Source organism: Phacochoerus africanus, chromosome 2, assembly GCF_016906955.1.
Source record: "Phacochoerus africanus isolate WHEZ1 chromosome 2, ROS_Pafr_v1, whole genome shotgun sequence".
Lineage (NCBI taxonomy): Eukaryota > Metazoa > Chordata > Mammalia > Artiodactyla > Suidae > Phacochoerus > Phacochoerus africanus.
This window is the reverse complement of record NC_062545.1, coordinates 138,688,282-138,711,545: the sequence shown is the minus strand read 5'-3', so window position 1 is coordinate 138,711,545 and position 23,264 is coordinate 138,688,282. Positions and strand designations below refer to the sequence as shown.

General features: G+C 39.9%; 1 protein-coding gene across 1 annotated transcript in view; it reads left to right on the top strand.

Moving 5' to 3' along the window:
- FMN1 (formin 1) overlaps positions 1–23,264 on the top strand; it is a 312,788-nt gene that overhangs the window by 194,375 nt on the left and 95,149 nt on the right. Inside the window, exon 13 of the mRNA XM_047766795.1 lies at positions 16,524–16,616. Coding sequence (XP_047622751.1) covers positions 16,524–16,616 — 93 coding nt within the window. The remainder of the gene's footprint in view (positions 1–16,523; positions 16,617–23,264) is intronic.

The window sequence follows — 23,264 nt, the reverse complement described above, 5'->3', positions numbered from 1 at the left end:
GTCTCTGGGGAAAGGGGCACCCACTCTTGATCAGAGTAGCCCTAGATAATATCTTCTTGGATGAAAGAATCTTCCTCATTTGGCTATTTTTTCCCCCTTTAGCTTAACTTCTAAAACAGGTGGCTATAGAATTTATCTTCCCTTAGCTCACCCCTCTCTGATTTAGCATCCTGACTCTACCCCCTTACCCCTGAAACTGCTTCTAAGATAACCAGTGGCTTCTCTGTAGAATCAGTGATCACTTCTCTGTCTTCAACACACAAAGCTGACCACTCTATTATTTCTTATGATTCCAGCTTCCTCTCAGGTTGTGTGGCTCCACACTCCTGATTTTCTACCTTCCTGTTCTTTCTCCATCCTTTGCTGGCCCTCTCCTCCAACATTTGCATGCACCCTCTTTTCTTTGGCCAGTTTCTTTCCTTAGCAATTTATCTATTTCCATGGCTTTAAATACCAGATTTATGCCTCTGACTTCCTGGTGTGCATCTCTGTCCCAGCCATGCATCCTGGACTGCAGCCTGTCTGTATAAAGTGAGTGGCTAATTGACTTCCCAACCTTAACATGCCCTAAATCACACTCTTGATTTTCCTCCTCAGACTTACTCATGACTCCCACTCTTGTTGAATCTCCAGTCGAAGGTCTTCATGGTGAGACTTTTCCTGTATGTAAAATTACAAGCTTCCTACTCTCTGGCACTTTCTGTCCTCCTTTCCCTAAGCAAGGTGGTTCCATTTCCTTTTAAGCCACTTCCTTGAATCTACTTCTTTGAATCTAGTTCCTTTGACTCAAAATCTAAACACAGGACACTAGCGATCCAGGAAAGAGAGAAGATCTATGTCCCTGAGGTCCAGCCATCCTGTTGACATTTAATGTATCCCACAAGACCCGGGCATTTCCATAATGCTTTACTTTTACTCATATTTCCTCTTTTTGAAATGACTTCCCTGTTCCTTCCTTCTCCTTGGCTGGCTGGCTGGCTGGCTGGGTGGCTGGCTGACTCCTCCTGGACCCCTGCAGTTCAACTCATAAGTTATCTCTTTTGGATAACCTTCCCCACCCACCCCCTCCCAATTCCAATCTTAACTGGAAACTGTTATCCAGTGTCCCAAGACAGGACACAGTGTTACAGCTTGTTGATTTCCTTGTCTCCTCTGTTGTTAGAGGCTTAACGTTTGTTTATTTATTTATTTATTTATTTATTTATTTATTATTGGCTGTGCCTGCAGCACGCAAAATTTCTGGGCCAGGAATCAAACCCACACCACAGCAGTGACAATTCTGGATCCTTAACCTTCTAGGCCCCCGGGGAATTCCTAGACTCTTTAACATTTTTAGAGGAGAGTTGACGGAAAGGTCTGGTTAGATATTTGTCCCCAACCTTTAGCACCATGGCATAGCGCAAATACTCAGTACTTTGATTTGTATAACCCATACATATATATGTAGGGCTGGAAACTACCCTGTCACCTGTGACCTAACAACAGCTTACTCCAATCCCATCTCTGGAAAAAACAAAGGTGTCATAGGATCTGTAGGAAAGGGGATTGGAAGGTTCCATAGGGGCCCCTCTGCCTCCTGCTGAGGTGTCTTTGTTCTTCACTAGATCCAAACTTTGTGTCAAATTCAGCTCCCCACCTCTTTTTTTCATTATTCACAGGCCACATTCGCTCATAACAGCAAGTACCCTGAATCCAGGAGGATTTATGACAGCTGTGGGGGTGCCCCAGGGGCCAGACTTCTCTAGTGGAATTGTTCTTCTCTCTTTCGCTTCATAACTATCTGTACCCATCCCTCCTTGTGCAAGAGACCCAAACTCCTCTTCCTCTGTTATGAAAGACAGCATCCCATTCCCCTGAAGCCAGAAGGTTCCTGAGCCCTCATATGGAGATCTTGGGATGTTTATTCCAGTAATTTATCAGAGATTTTTGTTTCCGGTGATGACTATACCCTTTCCAAAAATTCTGAACCTAGCTCTTGAGATCTTTAAAACAAACAAAAACAACAACATATATATCTCATATCTGAATGAATAAATATGAATGAAAATGACATGGTATTCAGACAGCATATGTTTTCTCCAATCCCAGTCTCTACCTATGTGCATAAAAATGTATTTTTATGTGTCTTTGTGTGTATATACTAGAGAACGATTCTATCAAGGCATCGATAACTGTGCCTGCTGCCTGCATATACATTTATTCATTTGGTAGTTTACTCATTTATTTGCCACTGTGTATCTTTTATGGGCTAGACATTATAGTAGATGCCAGGGCTATAACAGTAAGCTAAATACACTGCTTCTGCCTAATGGAGGGAGACAATCAAATAATCATGAAAATTATAGTGTAATTACAAAGGGGAAGTAGATCAGGCTATGAGACCGTGTAACAGAGAAGACTTAATCCTATGGAGTGAGGGTCAAAAAGAAACCCCAGTGAAGTGACCTTTGAGCTGAGATGAAAATGATGAGTAACCACTAACCAGGCCCGGGTTACTAGGGGATGGAGGAGAATATCATTGGCCACAAAACATGCTGAAGATGGCAAGGAACTGACCATGTTTGAGGAACTGAGAGAAGGCCATGGTGGCCGAAGCACAGAGCGTGTTGGGGGAATGAAGTGAGGCTGGGGAGGCAGGCAGGAGGCAGCAGCCCGTGGGGGCCTTACAAGGGCCATTCTCTAAGAGTAATGGAGGCCACTGGTGGGTATAAGCAGGGGATTGGTGTAATCAGATGTGTATTTCAGAAAGGTCACTTTGACTCCAAGGTGGAGGACAAATCAGGAGGCAAAGGTGAATGTGGGAAGAACAGCTGAGAAGGTACCTCTACCGTGTGGTGGAAGTGATGGATTCAAGAGCACTTTTGGAGGTGAACCCATGGACCAGGCATGTAAGCTTCATAGTTAGAGTTTTGGAGATGGTTACTGAAATGTTTACCTGGGTGTTGTCTGGAGAGAGAGCATAGCATGAGAAGAACTGTTCACTCAAGCAGTGGCTGAGTCCAGAGACGGAGGCTGCAAAGGAGACAGAGCAGTTAGAGGTAGGAGGAAAGCCATAAATGAGCCAAGGGACACACTGTTTCAAGTAGGGAAAGTGGTTGAGAGTAGACTCTTCCTGAGCAGGAAACTACAGTGAACTTTTTTTAAGGACAGTGACAAGAGAGTGGATTCATTGGTGACTGGAGGGTTTTTTTTTTTGTTTTTTTTCGGCGTCATAATGGGGGTGGGAGTAAAATTTCAGTGGGTCTAGGTTTAAGTGGTGAATGAGAAACAGAAAAAGAGTGAGTATGGGCATTTCTTAAAAGTTGGTTTGGCTGTGAAAGAGATTAGACTATTTATAATACAGTGATTTGTTGTTTACTAAAACATATAAATATTAGGGAAGTTAACTTGTTCAAGGAATGTGTGGGGTTGTTATTGCCTCGTTGTTCTTGGAAATGAAAAGCGTAAAGCCATGTACAATATGTTATCTAGCTGAGCTTAGCCCTGTTTGAATATTTTAAATATATAAAGAATATTTTGAATAGCGTTTTACTGCTCAGTATACAAAGTGCTTTCTCCTGTACAGTTCATTTAGTCCTCAAGAAATGTGTTGTATCAAGAAACTAAGAGTCAGGAGTTCCCTTTGTGGCTCAGCGGGTTAAGGACCCCACGTTGTTTCCCTGAGGATGCGAGTTTGATCCCTGGCCTCATTCAGTGTTTTAAGGATCCGGCATTGCCACAAGCTGTGGAATGGGTCACAGATGAGGCTCAGATCCGATGTTTTCATGGCTGTGACTGTGGTGTAGGCCTGTACCTCCAATTTGACCCCTGGCCTAGGAACTTCCACATGCCACAGGTGCAGCCATAATAAAGAAAAAAAAATTCTTTTTAAAGAAATTAAGAGCCAGAGAGGTATTAAATAACTTCCCAAGCCAGTAAGAGCATGGAAAACTAAAAATGAATAAATATATCTTTAGATTGATAATATTTATTGGTACCTTCTGAAGACTAATGTGTTTAATTTCTCAAGTACCTCGTATTCCAAACTCATTTTTCACTTCAGATCCATGGTTTAGTAAATATTATAACTGTTATAATGACATAGCTGAACCTAGATTTGAAAATTCACTCAACCTTATGAAAGAAGCACAGATAGGACATTCTTCGCTTATCTGCTCATTACAGTTCCAGCCTAAGGCTTCGAATTTCTAATTAACTTTAAAATAAATTTTTTTTGTTTTTTTTTGGTCTTTGTGTGCAGTGTGGCTTTGATGTGGGACCTCAGTTCCCAGACCAGGGATCGAACCTGGGCCTCAGCAGTAAAAGCGCCGAATCCTAACCACTAGACCCCCAAGGAACGCGCTCTAATTAGCTTTTTTTTTAAAAACAGCTTTATTGAGATACAAGTACATTCCATATAATTCCCCTTTTTAAAGTATACAATTCAGTGATTTTTGTGATACAGAGTTGTGCAGCCATCACCACAGTCCATTTCAGAAAATGTTTATTACTCCAAAAAGTAAGAAACATTTTCTTAGTCATCACTCCCTAATCTCTATATCCCTCTTTCCCCCAGTCCTGGGCAACCATACTCTATTTTTTATCTTGTAGATTTGCCTATTCTGCACATGTCACATAAATGGAGTCACACAGCCTGTGTTCCTTTGTGACTGGCTTCTTTCACTTTGCAGAATGTTCTGATTGACTTTGGAGGCATAGACACAGTGCCTGTACAGATACAAAGTAGCACTAGTATTGTAAGCTCATCTATGCCTCTACCTTATTCTTTATTTTTTTTTAGGGTCTCACCCAAGGCATATGGAGGTTCCCAGGGTAGGGGTCAAATCAGAGCTACAGCTGCCGGCTAGCCTACACCACAGCCATAGCAACGTCAGATCCGAGGCGTGTCTGCATCCTACACCACAGCTCATGGCAATGCTGGATCCTTAAGCCACTGAGTGAGGCCAGGGATCGAACCCTCAACCTCATGGTTCCTAGTCGGATTTGTTTCCACTGCATCACAGTGGGAACTCCGCCTCTACCTTATTCTGAGTTAACATTCGGAATACCAAACTTGTCAGGTACCAAGCACCTAAGGTCGTTGTTCTTACTTCTAGTGTCCAGTTGCTCATTCAAGTTTTTTGACTACTTTGGATACAGAGCTTTGCCTTTGGATGCATGGAGTCACTAGGAGGAGTAATTTGAACATGATAATTATATCAACTGAACCCCCAAACAAAGGATTAAGAAAGAAGACACCTTTGATTACATATACGTTGCTCACCTAAGAGTTGTTAATGTACAGTTGTCTAATTTGAGCCTAGAAACTTGGGGTTGGCAAGACTGTTTCGCAGAAAAAGAGTCTAGAAGTTAGTTCCATTTAAAATCTAATCTCCATAGAATTCTCTTTTAGAATAGATTTTCTGTTTGCCCCTCATTCAACCCTAGCCCCGGAATTTCTCTAACACCACTCACTACCGCAACATGCTAAGCCATGAATGTCCCCCATGTCTAGTGTCAGAGCTCAAGAACATGAAATAGGCACTATTTATTTCAAGTTTTGTCATTTGTTTTTGACTTAAGTAGCTGTTTAAAAAAATGAATATACAGAAAATAGCCACAAAATATCATTTTTATTTGTGCCAAACCTTTAACAAGCAAAATTTTAAAGCTCCTAATATTTTACTGATTTTATGTATGATTTTCCCCTCTGTAGAAGTCTCTGAATTGCAGCTAGCTGAAAGCTCATTTTATTTTACTATTTTAATGCAGTGGTTTTAATGTAGTCCCCTAACCATTTAGTTCAAGGCCAAAACCATGAAAAAAACAAAACAAAGCATTGTGTAAGTTCATTGTGCTAATATTGCTATTTTGATTCTGAATTTGTTATTATTTTGATAAAAGTATGTTTTGGGGTAGAAAATTTAAGGGATGTGTTTGTGTGTTGTTTGAAGTGAAAAGCACTAGGAAGAATGGAAGGACACTGTACTTTCCTGCTGTTACTAAAGAGAGACCTTGAAGTGCAATATGAAAGGAAGTAATTCACATGTTTGCATGCAGTTCAAATTACTGGAAACAATGATTACTATGTGCCATTCCCATTAAGAAATTTTTGTGGGTGATCCATTGACTACAATGTCTGACGGCAGAGATTTTGGTCTTTTTTCAGTGATGTCCTCAGTACTTGATACAGTTTGTGGCACATAGTTGGCATGCAATGGATATTTGGTGAATTACTGTATTTGTTGAATGAATTTCTTTGAATAAACTCCTTAACCCAGCAGTCTATGTCCTCTGTAATCTAACCCTGACTTGTATCTCTCACATAAACACCAGTGATGTAACACAAACATTTTCTTTAGTTTCTCAGTTCTTTTCTTATAACTTTCTCTTTATTGAAGTATAGGTGATATATAATATTATGTAAGTTTCAGGTCTACAGCATAGTGATTCACAAGTTTTAAAGGTTATATTCCATTTCTAGTTATTATAAAATATTGACTATATTCCCTATGTTGTACTAATATATATCCTTGTGGCTTATTAATTTTATATGTAGTGGTTTGTACCTCTTAATTTCCTACCCCTGTCTTGCCCACCCCCTCCTCTCCCTGCTGGTAACCATAGTTCTCTGTATCTGTCTCTTTTTTGTTATATTCACTAGTTAGTTTTATATTTTTAGGTTCCATGTATAAATTATATCATACAGTATTTGTCTTTCTCTGACTTGTTTCACTTAGCATAATATTCTCTAAGTCCATCCATGTTGTTGCAAATGGCAAAATTTCAAATTTCATTTTTATGACTGTGTAGTATTCCATGGTGTGTATATACGTGTGTGTGTGTGTGTATAAAACTTCATATTTATCTATTCATCTGCTGATAGACACTTAGGTTGCTCCCATATTTTGGTTATTATAAATAATTCTATGAACATTGGGGTGCATGTATCTTATTGAATTAGTGGGTTTTTTTTTGCAGGGGGGGTTACTACCCAGGAGTGGAATTACTGGGTCATATGGTAGTTCTGTTTTTTTGAGGAACTGCTATATTGTTCTCCATAGTGGCTGCACCAATTTACATTCCTGTCAACAGTGTAGAAGGGTTCCCTTTTCTCCACATCCTCAGCAACATTTGTTATTTGTGGCTCTTTTGATGATAGCCATTCTGATAGGTGTTAGGTGATATCTCATTGTGGTTTTAATTTGCAGTTCTCTGATGATTAACAGTGTTAAATATCTTTTCATGTACCTGTTGGACATATGTATATTTTCCTTGGAAAAAAGTCTATGTAGCTCTTCTGGCCATTTTTTAAAAATTGAGTTGTTTGGTTTTTTGATGTTGTTGTATGAGCCTTTTATGTATTTTAGATATTAACCCTTTATTTATTGGTCATATCATTTGCAAATATTTTCTCTCATTCAGTGAGTTGTCTTTTTGTCAGTGGTTTCCTTTGCTGTGCAAAAGTTTTTAAGTTTAATTAGATCCCAGGTTTTTTTTTTTTTTCTTGCAATGCCTTTACTATAGGAGACAGATCCAAAAATATATATTGGTACAATTTATGTCAAAGAGTGTTCTGCCTATGTTTTCTTCTAGGAGTTTTATGATTTCCAGTCTTACATTTAGATATTTAATCCATTTGAGGTTTTTTGTTCATTTGTTTGTATATGGTGTTAGAAAATGTCCTAATTTCATTCTTTTACATATAACTGTCCAGTTTTCCCAGCACCACACTTACTGAAGAGACTGTCCTTTCTCCATTGTATATTCTTTCCTTCTTTGTCATAAATTGGTCATAAGTTCATAGGCTTATTTCTGGGCTCTCTGTTCTGTTCCATTGATTTATGTGTCTGTTTTTGGGCCAGTACTATACTATTTTGATTACTGTAGATTTGCAGTATAATATGAAGTCAGAGAGCTGATTCCTCCAGCTCACTTCTTCTTTCTCAAAATTGTTTTGACTATTTGTTGCCTTTTTTTGTTTTCATACACATTTTAAAATTATTTGCTTTCCAGTTCTGTGAAAAATGCCCTTGGTATTTTGGTAGGGATTTTATTGAGTCTGTAGATTGCACTGGGTAGTGTGGTCATTTTAATGTTACTAATTCTTCAGTCCATGAACACAAATACAATATATCTTTCCATCTGTGTCATCTTCAGTTTCTTTAGTCAGTGTCTTACATTTTTCTGAGTATAGGTCTTTCACCTCCTTATGTAGGTTCATTCCTGGGTATTTTATTCTTTTCAATATGACTGTAAGTGGATTTGTTTCTTTAATTTTTCTTTTTGACAGTTCATTGTTAGTATGTAGAAATGCAGTAGTTTTCTGTATTTTTTGAAACTTTACAGAATTCATTGATGAGCTCTAGTAGTTTTCTGGTGGTGTCTTTAGCTTTTTCTATGTAGAATATCATCTGTCATCTGTGAACAGTGACAGTTTTACTTCTTCCTTTCTAATGTTGATTCCTTTTATTTATTTTTCTTGTATGATAGATGTGGCTAGGACTTCCAATACTATATTAAGTAAAAATATTGAGAGTGGTTATCCTTGTCTTTTTCCTGATCTTAGAGGAAATGCTTTCATCTTTTCACCATTGAGTATGATTAGTTGTAGACTGTCACATATGGTTTTTATTAGGTTGTGGTATGTTCCCTCTATGCCCACATTTTGGAGAATTTTTGTCATAAATGAATGTTGAATTTCATCAAAAGTTTTTTCTGCATCATTGAAATAGCATGGTTTGTAATCTTCAGTTTGTTAGTGTGGTATATTTATCAATTTACAGATATTTAAAAATCCTTACCCTGGGGTTAAATCCCACATGATCATGGTGAATGATCCTTTTGATGTATTGTTGGATTCGGTTTGCTAATATTTTGTCAAAGATTTTTGCATATTATGTTCATCAGTGATATTGGCCTGTAATTTCCTTTTTTGTGTGGTATCTTTGTTGGTTTCGATATCAGAGTGATGCTGACTTTGTAGAATTAGTTTGGAAGCATTCTTTCTTCTGAATTTGTTGGGAATAGTTAGAGAAGGATAGGTGTTAGCTCTTTTCTGAGTGGTAGAATTATCTGTGAGGCTGTCTGGTCCTGGACATTTGTTTGTTGGGAATGTTTTTATTACTTTCATTACTAGTAATTGGTCTGTTCATATTTTCTATTTCTTCCTGTTTCATTCTTGGGGTAGTACATTTCAACCATTTGTTTTCTAGGTTATCCATTTTATTATGTATTGTTTGTAGTCTTTCAGTTCCTTATGTTGCTTCAACAATCCTCCACAGTGGTCCTTTGAGCATGGAGCTCAGGGAAAGGACAGAGATCTTATAAAACTGAAGAAAAGGTCAAATTGGCACAGAACCATGGTGAGAATTAGGTAAAGAGGCGAAAAGAATCCCAGATTTAAAAAGCATAGTCTAGGTAAATCTTTCTTTTTCTCTAAAAATGAATTCTGGGAGTTGCCTGGTGGCTCAGCAGGTTAAGAATGCAGTGTTGTCACTGTTGTGGCTTGGATCACTGCTGAGGTGTAGGCTCAGTCCCTGGGCTGGGAACTTCCTCATGGCACAGGCATGGCCTAAATAAATAAATATGTATCCTGACTTCATTACTAAGCCTATAGATCCTTCAACTCATACAGAAAGAGACATGAACCATATTTTTTCTTTAAAATGGCTGTGTGTGTTTGATCTGTTAAAATGATTAGATTTTGATAAATTATACCTAGGCCTTGCCCCTCCATATCCTTCTAACCTATCCATACTTTTTACATGACTCAGTAAACTTTATTCCTTGTTCTTAGGGATGAAAACCAAAAACAACCAACCAACCAACCAAGCAAACAAAAATAATCACCTATGACTTTACTACTCTAGTATCTGAAATCTTAAACCATTCAAAGCTTTATCTTTTCTTTCTCTGAAATTCTTCAAAGCACTTAACCTATTTTTAAAAAAATTTTTATTGAGCTTTAGTCGATGTACAATATTGTGTAAGTTTCAGTTATACAACATAGTGATCCACAATTTTTAAAGATTATACTCCATTTATAGTTATTATAAAGTATTGGCTATATTTTATATGCTTTATTTTATATTTTAAATGCTTCGTAAGCACTTAACCTTTAAAGGAGCATACACTGAATTTAGTATCAATTATTTTAGTATGCATTGGTTTTCAGTATTTCATCTCACAATGATCGCTTATTAGTAACTACCTACAGAATTAATATATACTTTAATTCTGTCAAATTTAATAGAAAAAGAAGTGTGAGAGGAAGAACCTGGGTTATTTTAGCTTTTAACGTAGAACTGCTGGCACAGCCTATGTCTGAGACAACCTTGGTGGTCTAGCAATATTGTATAAGCATCTTCTGGTTGTTCAATAAATGACATTGGGGATTTGTCAGTGACCTCTCTCCTTTATGCAATGCCAGTCTCCAGTGTCATCATTAATTAGTCTTCAGGTCTCCTGTTGTCTGCTACTGTGCATCCTGGATAAGCCAAGTTAATAAGTTGAAGAGGGCAAGCTGCCTTGCCGTCAAATGTCTAACTCTGCTGAGTCAGTCAGAGATCAGACCTCGCTTTGATTGTGCAGAGTTTAATTCTAACAGGGCACATGGGAGGCTGGGCCCATTGGGGTGCAGAGGGGACCCTGGAGCACAGCAGGGGAGCTGCTCTCCTTTGCAATGGCTTCGTTGTTTCTTATTCAAAACCGTGAGGCTCGGAGGCCCAGGGCACTTGCTTCACATTTTGCCTTATCTTCTCCCCAAGGAGTTACTTCCAGGAGTTCTCATGGTAGGTGGTGGAACGTCAGCAAGGGAACAAAAATCATCATCTCTTTGTTCCAAACCCGAGATTTGCCCAGGGGTATATTTTCATAAACATAGCGTAGAGAATTTGTAGCACCTAATCCTGAGCTATGACTCTCTTGCCATTCTGGCTGTGACATATTTCCCAACCCATTTTACAAAGTCATAAAAGCGACAAATGATATATACGTGGCCACTTGCTAGGGCCAGGCATTATATGCCTTATCTCACTTAGTTCTCATATCTTTCCTGGGAGGAACAGGGCCCCCATTTTGCAGATGGAAAAAGCCACAGCCCACCTACACTCAGGGCGGACTTGATCCAAGCACAGGGCCATTACCATACCATGACATGGCCTCATAAAATCTGAGCAGTTTGATGGGCCCCATGAGCTCTGATCAGCACAGCCAGGAGAAAGAGAGAGCCAGAGTGATCAACCCTTTTAATTCAGGAGGAGGTGGAGGTTTTGCTTATGTCACTGGGAAAAGAAGCTCTGCCCTAGGCTTTGCTTTGGCTCCAGAGAAGTAACCTGGAAGAAATTGGTGTCATGGCTTCAATTATGTCCTCTTACCAAAATGCAGACATGCCTCATCATATATTATTTGTGTTTGTGAAACATAGTCCTCTATCAATGGAATTGAATTGTTGGAATTTGATTGTAGGAGAGGGCTAGTTAAAGGATTTAAAAACCTCTTGCAGTTTATATTGTGAGAATAAATATGGTTTCCTGTGTTTTCAGAATCATAGCAGGATAGCGTAAGAGAAGTTTATGTGGTCATGAAAAGTTCATTGAAAAAATGTTGATTCCTGAAAGCGGACCTCTTCCAAAGTGTGTCTAACTAATCTCTTCTCGGCCCACTCTGGGAACTACTCAGTCAGGAGAATGATCTTTGCTACTTTCTTGTGCCTTACAGCATAAACTGGTGGATGTTGGGGAGGGGTCTTTTAAAATACACTGGGTCCTTTCAAGACAGCTTGGGACAGTCACAGTGTTTGCAGAATGAAGAGACTGGTACTTCTTGATGTACCTTCTCCTGGGAAGGAAGGAAGAGTAAAGAGATGAGGAGTTCATACTGTGCTCTTGAAGAGCCCGTTCTGAGTCGAGGTCAACATTGCTCATTTTTCCCACTTTCCTCCCCCTAAGAATCTAGTTGAAAGGAGGAGATCTGATGCTTTGACCAGATAGGCATGGAGGTCTCTGTATAAGTTTTCAAATGACTAAATGAAACCTGCCCCATGGCTTTGCAGGGATTAATAGAATTACACAAAGAAGTATGATTAAAGGTATAACGTAAATGCTCTCTGGAAGATAGATATTTGAAGGATACAAAAACTTTGGATTAGAAAGGTTTTATGGGGGTACCAGCATCTCAGAGAATCTCTTTTAGGATGAGCAGGGCTTTGTCAAATGCAGTAAAAATATGTCTGGGATCAGAGAAGAATAGGTAGAGAACCACCAGAATGAAGGTGTGGGCCTGGGAATGGGAACATTGGTTGATGTATTTTGGAGACATTTCACAATTTTGGTTTTGTTGGTCAAATATATGCAGGAAATAGAGCTCAAAGGTAGAATGGTCCCATCATGGGAAAGGCCTGTGAGTTTGCATTTAGTTGAACTAGCAACAAGAACACATTAATAGTTTCATCTTTTTTTGGTACCTTTCCCTCTTTGTTTTCGGTTGCTGATCTTGCCTTATAATTCACAGAAATCATAGAAAACAAGTTTCAAAGTTAACTTTTTTTTTCTTTCTAGGGATTCACCCGCAGCATGTGGAGGTTCCCAGGCTAGGGGTCCAATAGGAGCTGCAGCTGCCAGCCTACACCACAGCCACATAAATGCAGGATTCGAGCCACGTCTGCGACTGACACCACAGCTCATGGCAATGCCAGATCCTTAACCCATTGAGCGAGGCTGGGGATCAAACCAGAAACCTCATGGATACTAGTCAGATTCGTTTCTGCTGAGCCACGACAGAAACTCCTCAAAGTTAGGAGTTTTTTTTATGTGTTTTTAAAATTTTTTTTATTTTTTTGTTATTATTTTTTTAATAGTTATTTCCCCAATACAATTTTTTTTCCTACTGTACAGCATGGCGACCCAGTTACACATACATATACACATTCTATTTTCTCCATTAAGTGACTAGACATAGTTCCTAGTGCTACACAGCAGGATCTCATTGCTAATCCATATCAAAGGCAATAGTTTGTATCTATTAACCCCAAGCTCCCCAACCACCCCACTCCATCCCCCTCCCCCTTGGCAACCACAAGTCTGTTCTCCAAGTCCATGATTTTCTTTTCTGTGGAAAGGTTCATTTGTGCTGTATATTAGATTCCATGTATAAGTGATACATATGGTATTTGTCTTTCTTTTTCTGACTTACTTCACTTAGTATGAGAGTTTCTAGTGCCATCTGTGTCGCTGCAAATGGCATTATTTGGTTCTTTTTTATGGCTGAGTAGTATTCCATTGTGTATATATACACCACATCTTCCTAATCCAATCATCTGTCGATGGACATTTAGGTTGTTTCCATGTCTTGCCTATTGTGAATAGAGCTGCAATGAACATGCGGGTGCATGTGTCTTTTTTAAAGAAAGTTTTGTCCAGATTTATGCCCAAGAGTGGAATTGCTGGGTCATATGGTAGTTCTATGTATAGATTTCTAAGGTATCTCCATACTGTTCTCCACAGTGGTTGTACCAGCTAGCATTCCCACCAACAGTGCAGGAGGGTTCCCTTTTCTCCATACCCCCTCCAGCATTTGTTATTTGTGGACTTATTAATGATGGCCATTCTGACTGGTGTGAGGTGATATCTCATGGTAGTTCTGATTTGCATTTCTCTAATAATCAGGGATGTTGAGCATTTTTTCATGTGCTTGTTGGCCATCTGTACATCTTCCTTGGAAAAATGTCTATTCAGGTCTTCTGCCCATTTTTCCATGGGGTTGTTGGCTTTTTTGCTGTTGAGTTGTGTGAGTTGCTTGTATATTCTAGAGATTAAGCCCTTGTGGGTTGCATCATTTAAAACTATTTTCTCCCATTCTGTAAGTTGTCTTTTTAGTTTTCTTTTTGGTTTCCTTTGCTGTGCAAAGGCTTGTCAGTTTGATTAGGTCCCATTGGCATATTTTTGCTCTTATTTCTGTTGCTTTGGGAGACTGACCTGAGAAAATATTCATAAGGTTGATGTCAGAGAATGTTTTGCCTCTGTTCTCTTCCAGGAGTTTGGTGGTATCTTGTTTTATATTCAAGTTAAGTTTTGATCTCCTCTCCCTTATAACAAAAAGACATTATGTTCCACCCTTCCCTGTCTCAGTCAATGGCACTTCCAGCTACACATCGCTCGCTCACTCCCCCTTTCCCTCGAACTTGAAGCAACTGAGTCAGCAAGACCTATTTTTTCTACCACTGGAACATACTCCAGCTCCCTCTCCTCCATCCCTCTCCTCTTTCTCTGTCATCTCTCTAGCCCAAAGCCACTATCTTGAGAAAAGGATAGTGGTGGTAAGGAGGTACGTAGCATTTGGCCACAGGCCTGTCTACTGGTAATAATAGAAAAAATGTGAAATAGCCATTGCAGAGAGGACAACTACACTGACAAGGTAGGGAGCTAAGGGGCGTTTTGAAAGGATGGTTTGAGTGGTTTTAAGGAATTTGTCCCAGGGAAGACAGATCATTTAAAAAACAGAAAGGATTGTGATAGAACATGGTGGAAGACAATATGAGAAAAGGAGTTTATATAGATGTATATGTATGACTGGGTCACTTTGTAGTACAGTGGATATTGACAGAACATTGTAAATCAACCATAATAAATATTTCTTTTTAAAAAAATAAAAAACAGGAGGAGTTCCTGTTGTGATTCATTGGGTTAAGAACCCAACATGATGTCCATGAGGATGTGGGTTTGATCCCTGGCTTCACTCAGTGTGTTAAGGATCGGATGTTGCCATGAGTTGCAGTGTATGTAGGTTGCAGATACAGCTTGGATCCTGAGTAACTGTGGCTGTGGTGTAGGCTGGCAGCTACAGCTTGGGAACTTCCATATGCTGCAGGTGTGACTATAAAAAGAAAAAGAGAGAGAGAGCAGGAAGGAGTTTTTGCATCCCAGTGGGCAGGGTTTCCTAGGTAACATTGGAATTGTTATCAGAATTATTAATCACAGATACTCAAAACAAACTCTATTGAAAACTTTGGGAAAGTAACAGTGTCCATAGGAAGAGCCTAAACTTAGACCCTTGTGTCCTGTGATCTGATCCCAGACAGGCATCCCATTAGCTGATTCTGAGCCTGTGGCTGATCCTGACAGAGTTCCCAGAGTTCCCTCACATCATACTTTCTTCTCAGCACAATCTGATGGTCTCCCAGCGTTGTCTAGGATTTCAGCACTCGGGCTGGCAGTTTTGTAAAGAGAAAGTGTCAGTTAACCTCTTTTGAGGGACCCTTGAGTGAACTCTCTTGCCTATTATGCTTCACTGCTGACGTGCTTGTGGATTGCCTACATAGTAAACATTCTGGGATGCTAGTTTTGAAAACGCTAAGTTCTTGTATACAAACTTCCCAACATAAATAAAGACACCCTTTCTAACTGTCATCTTCCAAAATGCCTTACCTTTGTGCTCCCATAAATTCCTCCAAGAATATATCTTTCTCTGGCTTTTGAACCAGGTGGCATGAATTCTGTCTAGTGAAAATCCAATGCTTTAATATATTCTTTTGGACAAGGACATGTCAGTGATTTGTGGCCATGATTGACAGATAAACATGATCATGACAGCTCTAGCTTGGGAGAAGTGAAGCCTTCTTTTCCTCAGTGCACTTCTGACACTGGCACAAACATAGAGAAACCTAGGCGGAATGCCTCTTGCCTGGATTAACTGCCTTTGTGATGTGGAACTATGGGTTATTGTGGTTTCCATATCACCAAGTCACAGCTATCTAATTTGAGGGGCCTTGATGATCAAAAAGGCAACCTAATGTAAATTCCGGATACCCTGTCTGAAGGAAATCGCATGTAAAATAGTTTCACATGTATCGGTGGAATATTAATGGGAAGGGCAGATGAATGGGAATGCAAAGCACTTAGGTCCTCCCGAACCTGGGGTTAGTTCACATGCTGGGATGTGGTTGTCCCCTTGAGGAAGTGCCAATTTGGTGATTCTAGGCCTGGGAATTTCTGCAAAATCCACCTTATTTTATTTTATTTGGCCGTGTTCACAGCACGTGGAAGTTCCTGTGCCAGGGATCAAACTTGAGCTGTAGCAGTGACAGGAGCCACAGCAGTGAGAACCCCAGATCCTTAACTGCTAGGCCACTGAGGAAAAAAATCTGCAAAATCTGTCCTAAGCTCTACTTCGGCAGTATGAATCCGAAGAGGGTTCGAGCTCTTAATTCTCTAAGACTAGTCCTTAAGTCATTTTTGCCTTTATTTTCGAGAGAGAAACCAAAAGCAGAGTACCTCACCTGTCCCAAGTCAGAGGCTTTGCTATGTCTCTTAAAAAAAAAAAAAGAAAGAAAAAGTTGAAGGTGATGCCGTTCGATGTTCCTGAAGAAAGATGTAGAGTGAGATGTAGATGCTCATTATTTTGATTGATTTGTTTTTGCTTTCTCCCCTGTAACCTGGATAAACAGTGATCGATATGGATTTTGCAGTCTTAATGCCCTAGAGCAGAGCACAAGCTCAGCAGATTCGTGTTCCTGAGGAAATCTAACTGCCACCTTCTCTTCACAGCAAGTGAGAAACAGATGGTGGTGGTGTGTAAGGAGTCGCCTAAGGAATATCTGCAGCCGTTCAAGGACCGACTGGAAGAGTTCTTTCAGAAAGGTAGGAGCTGTGCCAACTGCACATGCAGGACACTCCAAAGCATCCTTTCCCCATCTTTCTCTGAGGCCCAACTGCCCCATGTATCTCACCAGAGCCCCGGCAGCTCCCACAAGCCCATTAGACCACCTTCCCAGGGTGGATCGGTGCCCAGCATGGATCCATGTCCTGCAACCTTTCTAGCGCCTTTCAAATCTGCTAGGAAAAGTTAAATCCTTGAACACCACTCCTGTTTTGTAAGCTTTGCTAGGGAAGGCTTTTTTTGTTTCTTCACGGATCCTGGGAGCCTCCTTAGTACATGTTAACTGACATACAGGTGAGGCTTGTGCACTTGTACAGGCGGATGGTTGGTTATCTCCTTGGTTTTACAAGCTCGGCAACCTGGAAATGTGTCTTGTAGTTTTCATTTGTCTACGGAAAGGAAAATTGGGGCCAGGTGCATGTCATACATCCAATCACTTGGCACCCATCATCAGCCCTTCGGGCTTAGCAGCTGGAAGTGATATGCATGAGACCTGGTTCTTAAAAATCTTACCAAATTATGTTCCTCCCTCTATGGTCTTGGCAGGAGTTGGGAACTTTTGTTAATCACTGGTAGTGAATGTGTAAGTTTAATGCCTTTTGGAGATTTCCTATTCTGACTTATCAGATTCAGCCTAGCTTGTGAAATGAAAATAAGCCTGGGACACAGTTTCCAGTTAAGTTATGGGAACATAATGTACAGGATGGTGACTGTAGTTAGTAATACTGTATTGTGTGTTTGAAAGTTGCTGAGAGTAGATCTTAAAAGTTCTCATCGCAAGGAAAAAAATGTAACTACACATAATGAGGGATGTTGACAAAGTGTGATGATCATTTCATGATGTATACATATATTGAATCATTATGTTGTACACCTGAAACTAATATAAGGTTATATATCAATTATATCTCAGTAAGGCAAAAAGAGTATGGCGCAGTTAGAGGGGGTTATTGTTTTTGCTAGAAAGCCAGAGGAAATGCATGAAGGAACCTTTAGGAGTATATCAACATGCTGTTTCTATTTATTAATAAGGCCACATGATACCACACCATCAACAAAAGACCATTAAGCAGGGTAAATCCATAAGGTATGGCTAAACTACCTTGGGGATTGGCCAGGAAATTCTCAGTCCATGAGTCAGAGAAACTTCATTCCAGGAGTTCCCACGTGGCACAACAGGTTGGGGGATCCACTGTTGTTGGTGCAGCCGCTCAGGTTGCTGCTATAGCACAGGTTTGATCCCCGGTCCGGAAATTTCCACATGCTGCAATTGCCGCCTAATAACAATAGTAATAATAATAATAATAATAATGGGAATAAATGTGTTCTAATGAAGGGTGTGGGGGAAAGTTCAAGTTTAAAATAGAAACTTCATCCCAGCTGCTCCCCTGGTGCAGAGATCCCAGTTGAAGCTCATTTGTGTTGAAGCAGAGGTCGGGGCGGGGGAAATCTGTCTTGGCCACAGCTGAACCTTGTATACAATGTAAGTAATGCCATCAGGCCAGGAATCATTTTGAGAGCAGACAGTGATATCAGCTCTTACAGGTTATGTGACTAAAATTAGGTGGGTTTTATATGTGACTTATTAAAGTAGATGCAGTGCTTTATGAATATATCATATAAATATAACCTAGCATGGCCTAAAGAAGAGCATGAAATATTTCTCTTCACGGACCCCCAATTAATTTCTGCTTTTGACGTATGTATAAAGAACTTGAAATGAGACTCATGTGTACTGAGATTCCATTGCTCTTTTTAATTGCCATTACTCTGTAATTTAGAAAATTCTGCAGTTTGTATATCTGGGTATTATTTGCCTGTATACTGTAACGGCCTTAGAATCCTTTGTCTTCAAACCAGCTAACATTTTTAGAAACTTATACTGTGAATTGTAATCTTCTTGTTGATAAAAGATAAATATGAAAAGATGTAGAACACTGAAATATTTGATGCCTTTTGAAAAAGGAATTTGCACATCACTCTTTGGGATTCTGTTTTAGCTTCTTCTCTACAAATTTACCTAAGAAACTTTTGATCTGTTCTGAGAGAGGTAACTGAGTTGATGCAAACTGCGGCTTATGTCAGGAAGGCAAGGATGTGGCCACAATAAGCTGTTCTTAAAAAGCCCCGGAACAGTGGTTCTCAGCCCCGGCTGCATACTAGGATCACCTGGGGGAGATTTTAGAAATGCCAACACCCAGGCCAAACTCCAGACCTACCACCAGCATCTCTGAGAGTGGGACCAGGCATCAGCATTTTTCTTTACTCCCCAGGTGATTCCAGTGTGCAGCCCAATTGAGACTATTACTGTCAAGCCTAGTTCACCTTTTAATGTGTTCAAAGATGTTTCTTCAGAGCTTGCTATGTGTTAGGCCCTGTGATAGGCACTAGGAATCCTAAGATGAATCAGATATTCTTTGTCCCTCTCCCAAGGACTGTCTTACTGGAGAAAGGTCTATCACAGAGTATAGGAGTCACCTCTCCTTTAACGAACAGAGTGAAAGGAAGATGGGAAGAACATAGAAATAACCTCAAATGGTGGTTATAACAACTTTAGCTAAAATGAGACGCAAAAAGAATTTGAAGGAAAATTACCATTGGTGAATGGTGAAAAGAGCCCCTGTTGAAATACCTGTTCTTGTTGACTCATTACTTAACTGAGCTGGTCAGAGAACAGTCCAGAATGGTGGGCCCTGGCCGTGTGCATTTGCCAGGCAGTTGAACTGCAGCCAGTCCAAACTGAGAGGTGCTGCATGAATCAAACACACGCCAGATTTTGAAGACAGTACCAAAGAACATGCAAAACATTTCATTTCTGCTTTTTTTAGATCTGTCACATAGTAAAATAACACATTTAATCTCATGGGTTAAAGGAATAAAATATTAATCTTAATTGACCGGTTTCTTTTCACTTTTAAGCATGGCTACTTTAAAATTATATATGTGGCTTGCATTCTGTCTCTCCTGGACAGGGCTGTCTGGAAGCATGATCCCTTGGCCTTTCCCATCTCATTCCTTCACCCTCTTCTTCATATTCTTGCTTTACCTTTGCAGCTTGAGTCCTGGGTGACTGGGACACAGTATCACAAGCTAGCCCCTCCCCGCTTTTGCCCTGGATCAGGCCATGGTTCAGCTCTCAGGTAGGGATGCTTAACTGAAGTAGACGATAGCATCCTAGTCCATCAGGCTGCTTCTCTGTGGTTCGCGGGATGAGGCCTTGCCAAGGTGCAGTCTGTACAAATGAAATATCTCTTGGCTACTCTAGAGCTCCAAGTAGAAGTTTTTTTTTAATTTTTATTTATTTTTATTTTTTATGGAGATGGTTCTCTGATTCATAGAAAAGGTAGGACTTCCCATCTACTATAAATATGCATTGTCCACCCTGGATAATTGAGTTTTTATGGCAGTTATCATAAATTTAAGTACCATCTCCGATGCCATTCATCATAGGGAATACTGTTATTCCAAGTACTACTAAAAAAGAAAAAATGCTACCAATTAAACTATGACATGTCATAGATTATAGGGTACCCCAGTATCAGAGATGCTATAATAGGAAAAATCCCATCAGTCTTGAAATTGATGTAATATGGTACTATAATTAGGCATATAGGAGCAGGGAGGAGGAATGACTAACACTTCCAGGTAGGTCTGGGAAAACTTTGGAAATGTTTTTGTTCAGATTTGAAACAAAACAAAACAAAGAAAAAAACACAGATTTGATGATAATGACAACAGTGACAAGGATTGCTAGCATTTGGTGGTTGCTTCTATGTGCCAGGCACTGTGAGGAGCAAATCATTTTGCTTAGTCTCCATGACAACCCTCTAAACACTGTGATCACCCTGTTGTACAGATTAGTAAACTGAAGATTAGGAATTCTCAGCAGACAAGTTCTGAAGGAGATTTTAGGCAGAGGAAAACCCTGCAGATCTCAGGATGAAAGACATGATGTGTTTAGGAAAAGGCAAGAGACTTGGTGTGGCTGTTTCAGAGGGCATATGGGAGGAACACCAGACGCAAAAGAAGAAGAGAGTCACCATATGACTTGGTAAGGAATCTGAACTTCGTTTTCCAGGGAACAGAAAGCCTTTGAAAACTAGTATGTTTGGGAGTGACACAGTCATCTTGGGTTTGTTTGTTGTGATGTTGGTGCATTGGGGTCATTTTCCTTTTTATAGTTATTAAAAAATATGTTATAAACAAAAGCACTTTATAAAGAGGAGTTGGAGTCTTCTACAGCACTCTTCAGGCATGTGGTGGTAGGAACTTGAGCCAAAGCATTCTCAGTGAAAATAAGAAAGGGACAGCTTTTAGGGGTTACAGGACTAGATAACCCATGGGAAGCACAAAAACGAGAAAAGAATAACTCTCCCTTTTTCTTGCTCAAATAACTGGCTGGATCCTGCTGTGGAGGATCCATTTGGGATGGAATCCAATGATGTAAACTGGGACATGTTGATTTAATAGACCTTTGAGACATGCAGGTAGAATTTGGGCCAACGGGAGAGTACTGGGTAAGACTTAAGAGAGTGGCAGCATAAGTCATAAGAATGCAGGAGAGACCCTGAAGAAAGAGTGAGGATGAGAAGTTCCTGAAATATCAGGGTATTTCAGCACGGGATATCATATAATAATCATAATTGAGAAAAGATACTTCCGTACTTCCATCTTATTTGAGTGTTTGGCAGGAAAGCCAGTTTGCTATTAGGGGGTCTAGCCTCATAAAGTCTTAAGCAATTGCATTCTTTACCCCTGAGAAGTCACATACATGCATTGTGACTCAGTTGATTCATGGTTAAGCTGATTTTCATATGAGCTGCAGTTCCGTCCTTCTAACCATCATGATGATCTCATTTTCTTTCATAAATCATATCCTGTTGCTATACTCAAGTGGGGATAATGTGTCTGTCCTGCTGCCTTTCTCAGAATGCCCTGAAATAGTATTATTTGCCAAAACTCTGGGTACCTGCTCTTAATAAATTTCACTTCCTGCATGATCTCGAAAGTGATTTTAATGGCATCCCTTCTCAGAGTTGCAATCTCCCTGGTATCCGAGCCCTTTTCCTTACGTGGTTTTTCTTTTCCACAGTAGACTCTTATGGAGTCCAGTTTACAGCTCCATTCAGAGTGACCCTGTGCAGGCATTATTGGAGCTCATGTTTTCCCACCCTCAGATCAAAGATGGTCATAATGATACAGCCTTCAAAAATGTGATGCTCACAGTAAAAGTTCCCATAAACATGGCAGGGATCCCGTAATTGAAAGAAGGCGCAGAACAACTGATTAGATCCCAGGTAGAGATCTTTAGGGTGGTCTTTTCAAGCTGTTAAATTGGTCATTTGTATTTATAGCTTTGGCAGGGAGGGCTCGAACCTAACGGGTGCTAACACCAGCACTCTCCCACCCTTGGCCTTACCTCATTTTCCATTAGTTTTACCTGGCATCCATGAGTGGCCCCAAATCAAAGTATATCTGAATGAGCCACCCTGGTCCTAGTTTATCCAACTATCTTCTAAGGTTCTTTGACCAACTGAGATTAAAGATACTCTTAACATCAAGAAACTGTTTTCTAATGTTTTGTTTTTTAAGAGTAGCTAACTTTACAAAGTTTAAAAAATAAATAAGCCGGTAACTAATTTTGCATACTGAATGCAGAAAGAATTATCTGTGCAGCTGCAGATCCCAGGATGGCTAGAACTATATCAATCTGTTCCTGTTCATTTTCACATCCCAACATAATATAGGCTTAGCCTGGCCCATAACAGGTGTTAATAATTATTTTTTGAATTAATGAACAAAGAACCTGAATCTTGTGCCGGCAGGCTTTTTTATCTCCCTACATGGGTTTCTTGTTTAAATCCTTTTAGTATTGGGGAGTTCCCATCGTGGCTCAGTGGGTTAAGAACTTGACATGGTATCTATGAGGATGTGGGTTCAGTCCCAGGCCTTGCTTAGTAGGTTAAAGATCTGGTGTTGCCACGAGCTTCGGCATAGGTCACATATGCAGCTCAGATCCAGCACCGAGCTATGGCTGTGGTGTAGGCCAGCAGCTGTAGCTCCAGTTCGACCCCTAGCCCTGGAATTTCCATATGCCAAAAGTGCGACCTTAAAAAGAAAAGTTAAAAAATAAACATGTAAATAAATCTTTTTAGTATTGGTAAATCATGCCAGAATCCAGTAAGATGCATTTTTGGTCTTACCAGATGCATGCCTGTCGTCAGGTCTGCTGATGCATATAATCCATTCTTAATAAATACTTGGCTGAGATTAGATTGATATTTGAACCTCTATAAACTGTAGAATAAGAGCAGGTTATTAGGTAATCTCTTTACTTCTACCCCCAGAATATAGAAAGAAAACCATCTGAGTCATCGTACTTAAGCATTCAGGTTACAGAGGTCAGGAAATCTCATTGATCCTGGACAGTGTGACCTGTGAAAGGAAATAATTGTTACATTCTTTACAGAGCCTGTGGAAGGAAAAGCTATGTCTGGGGGGAACACATGCTCTACATGGGCCAAAATGGGAGCTGTGTATATCACTCCTCAACAACAAAAAGCAAAATGATCCCAACACACATGGGTTCTTGTGTATATCACTATTTAGGGTAGTGTGTATATCACTAC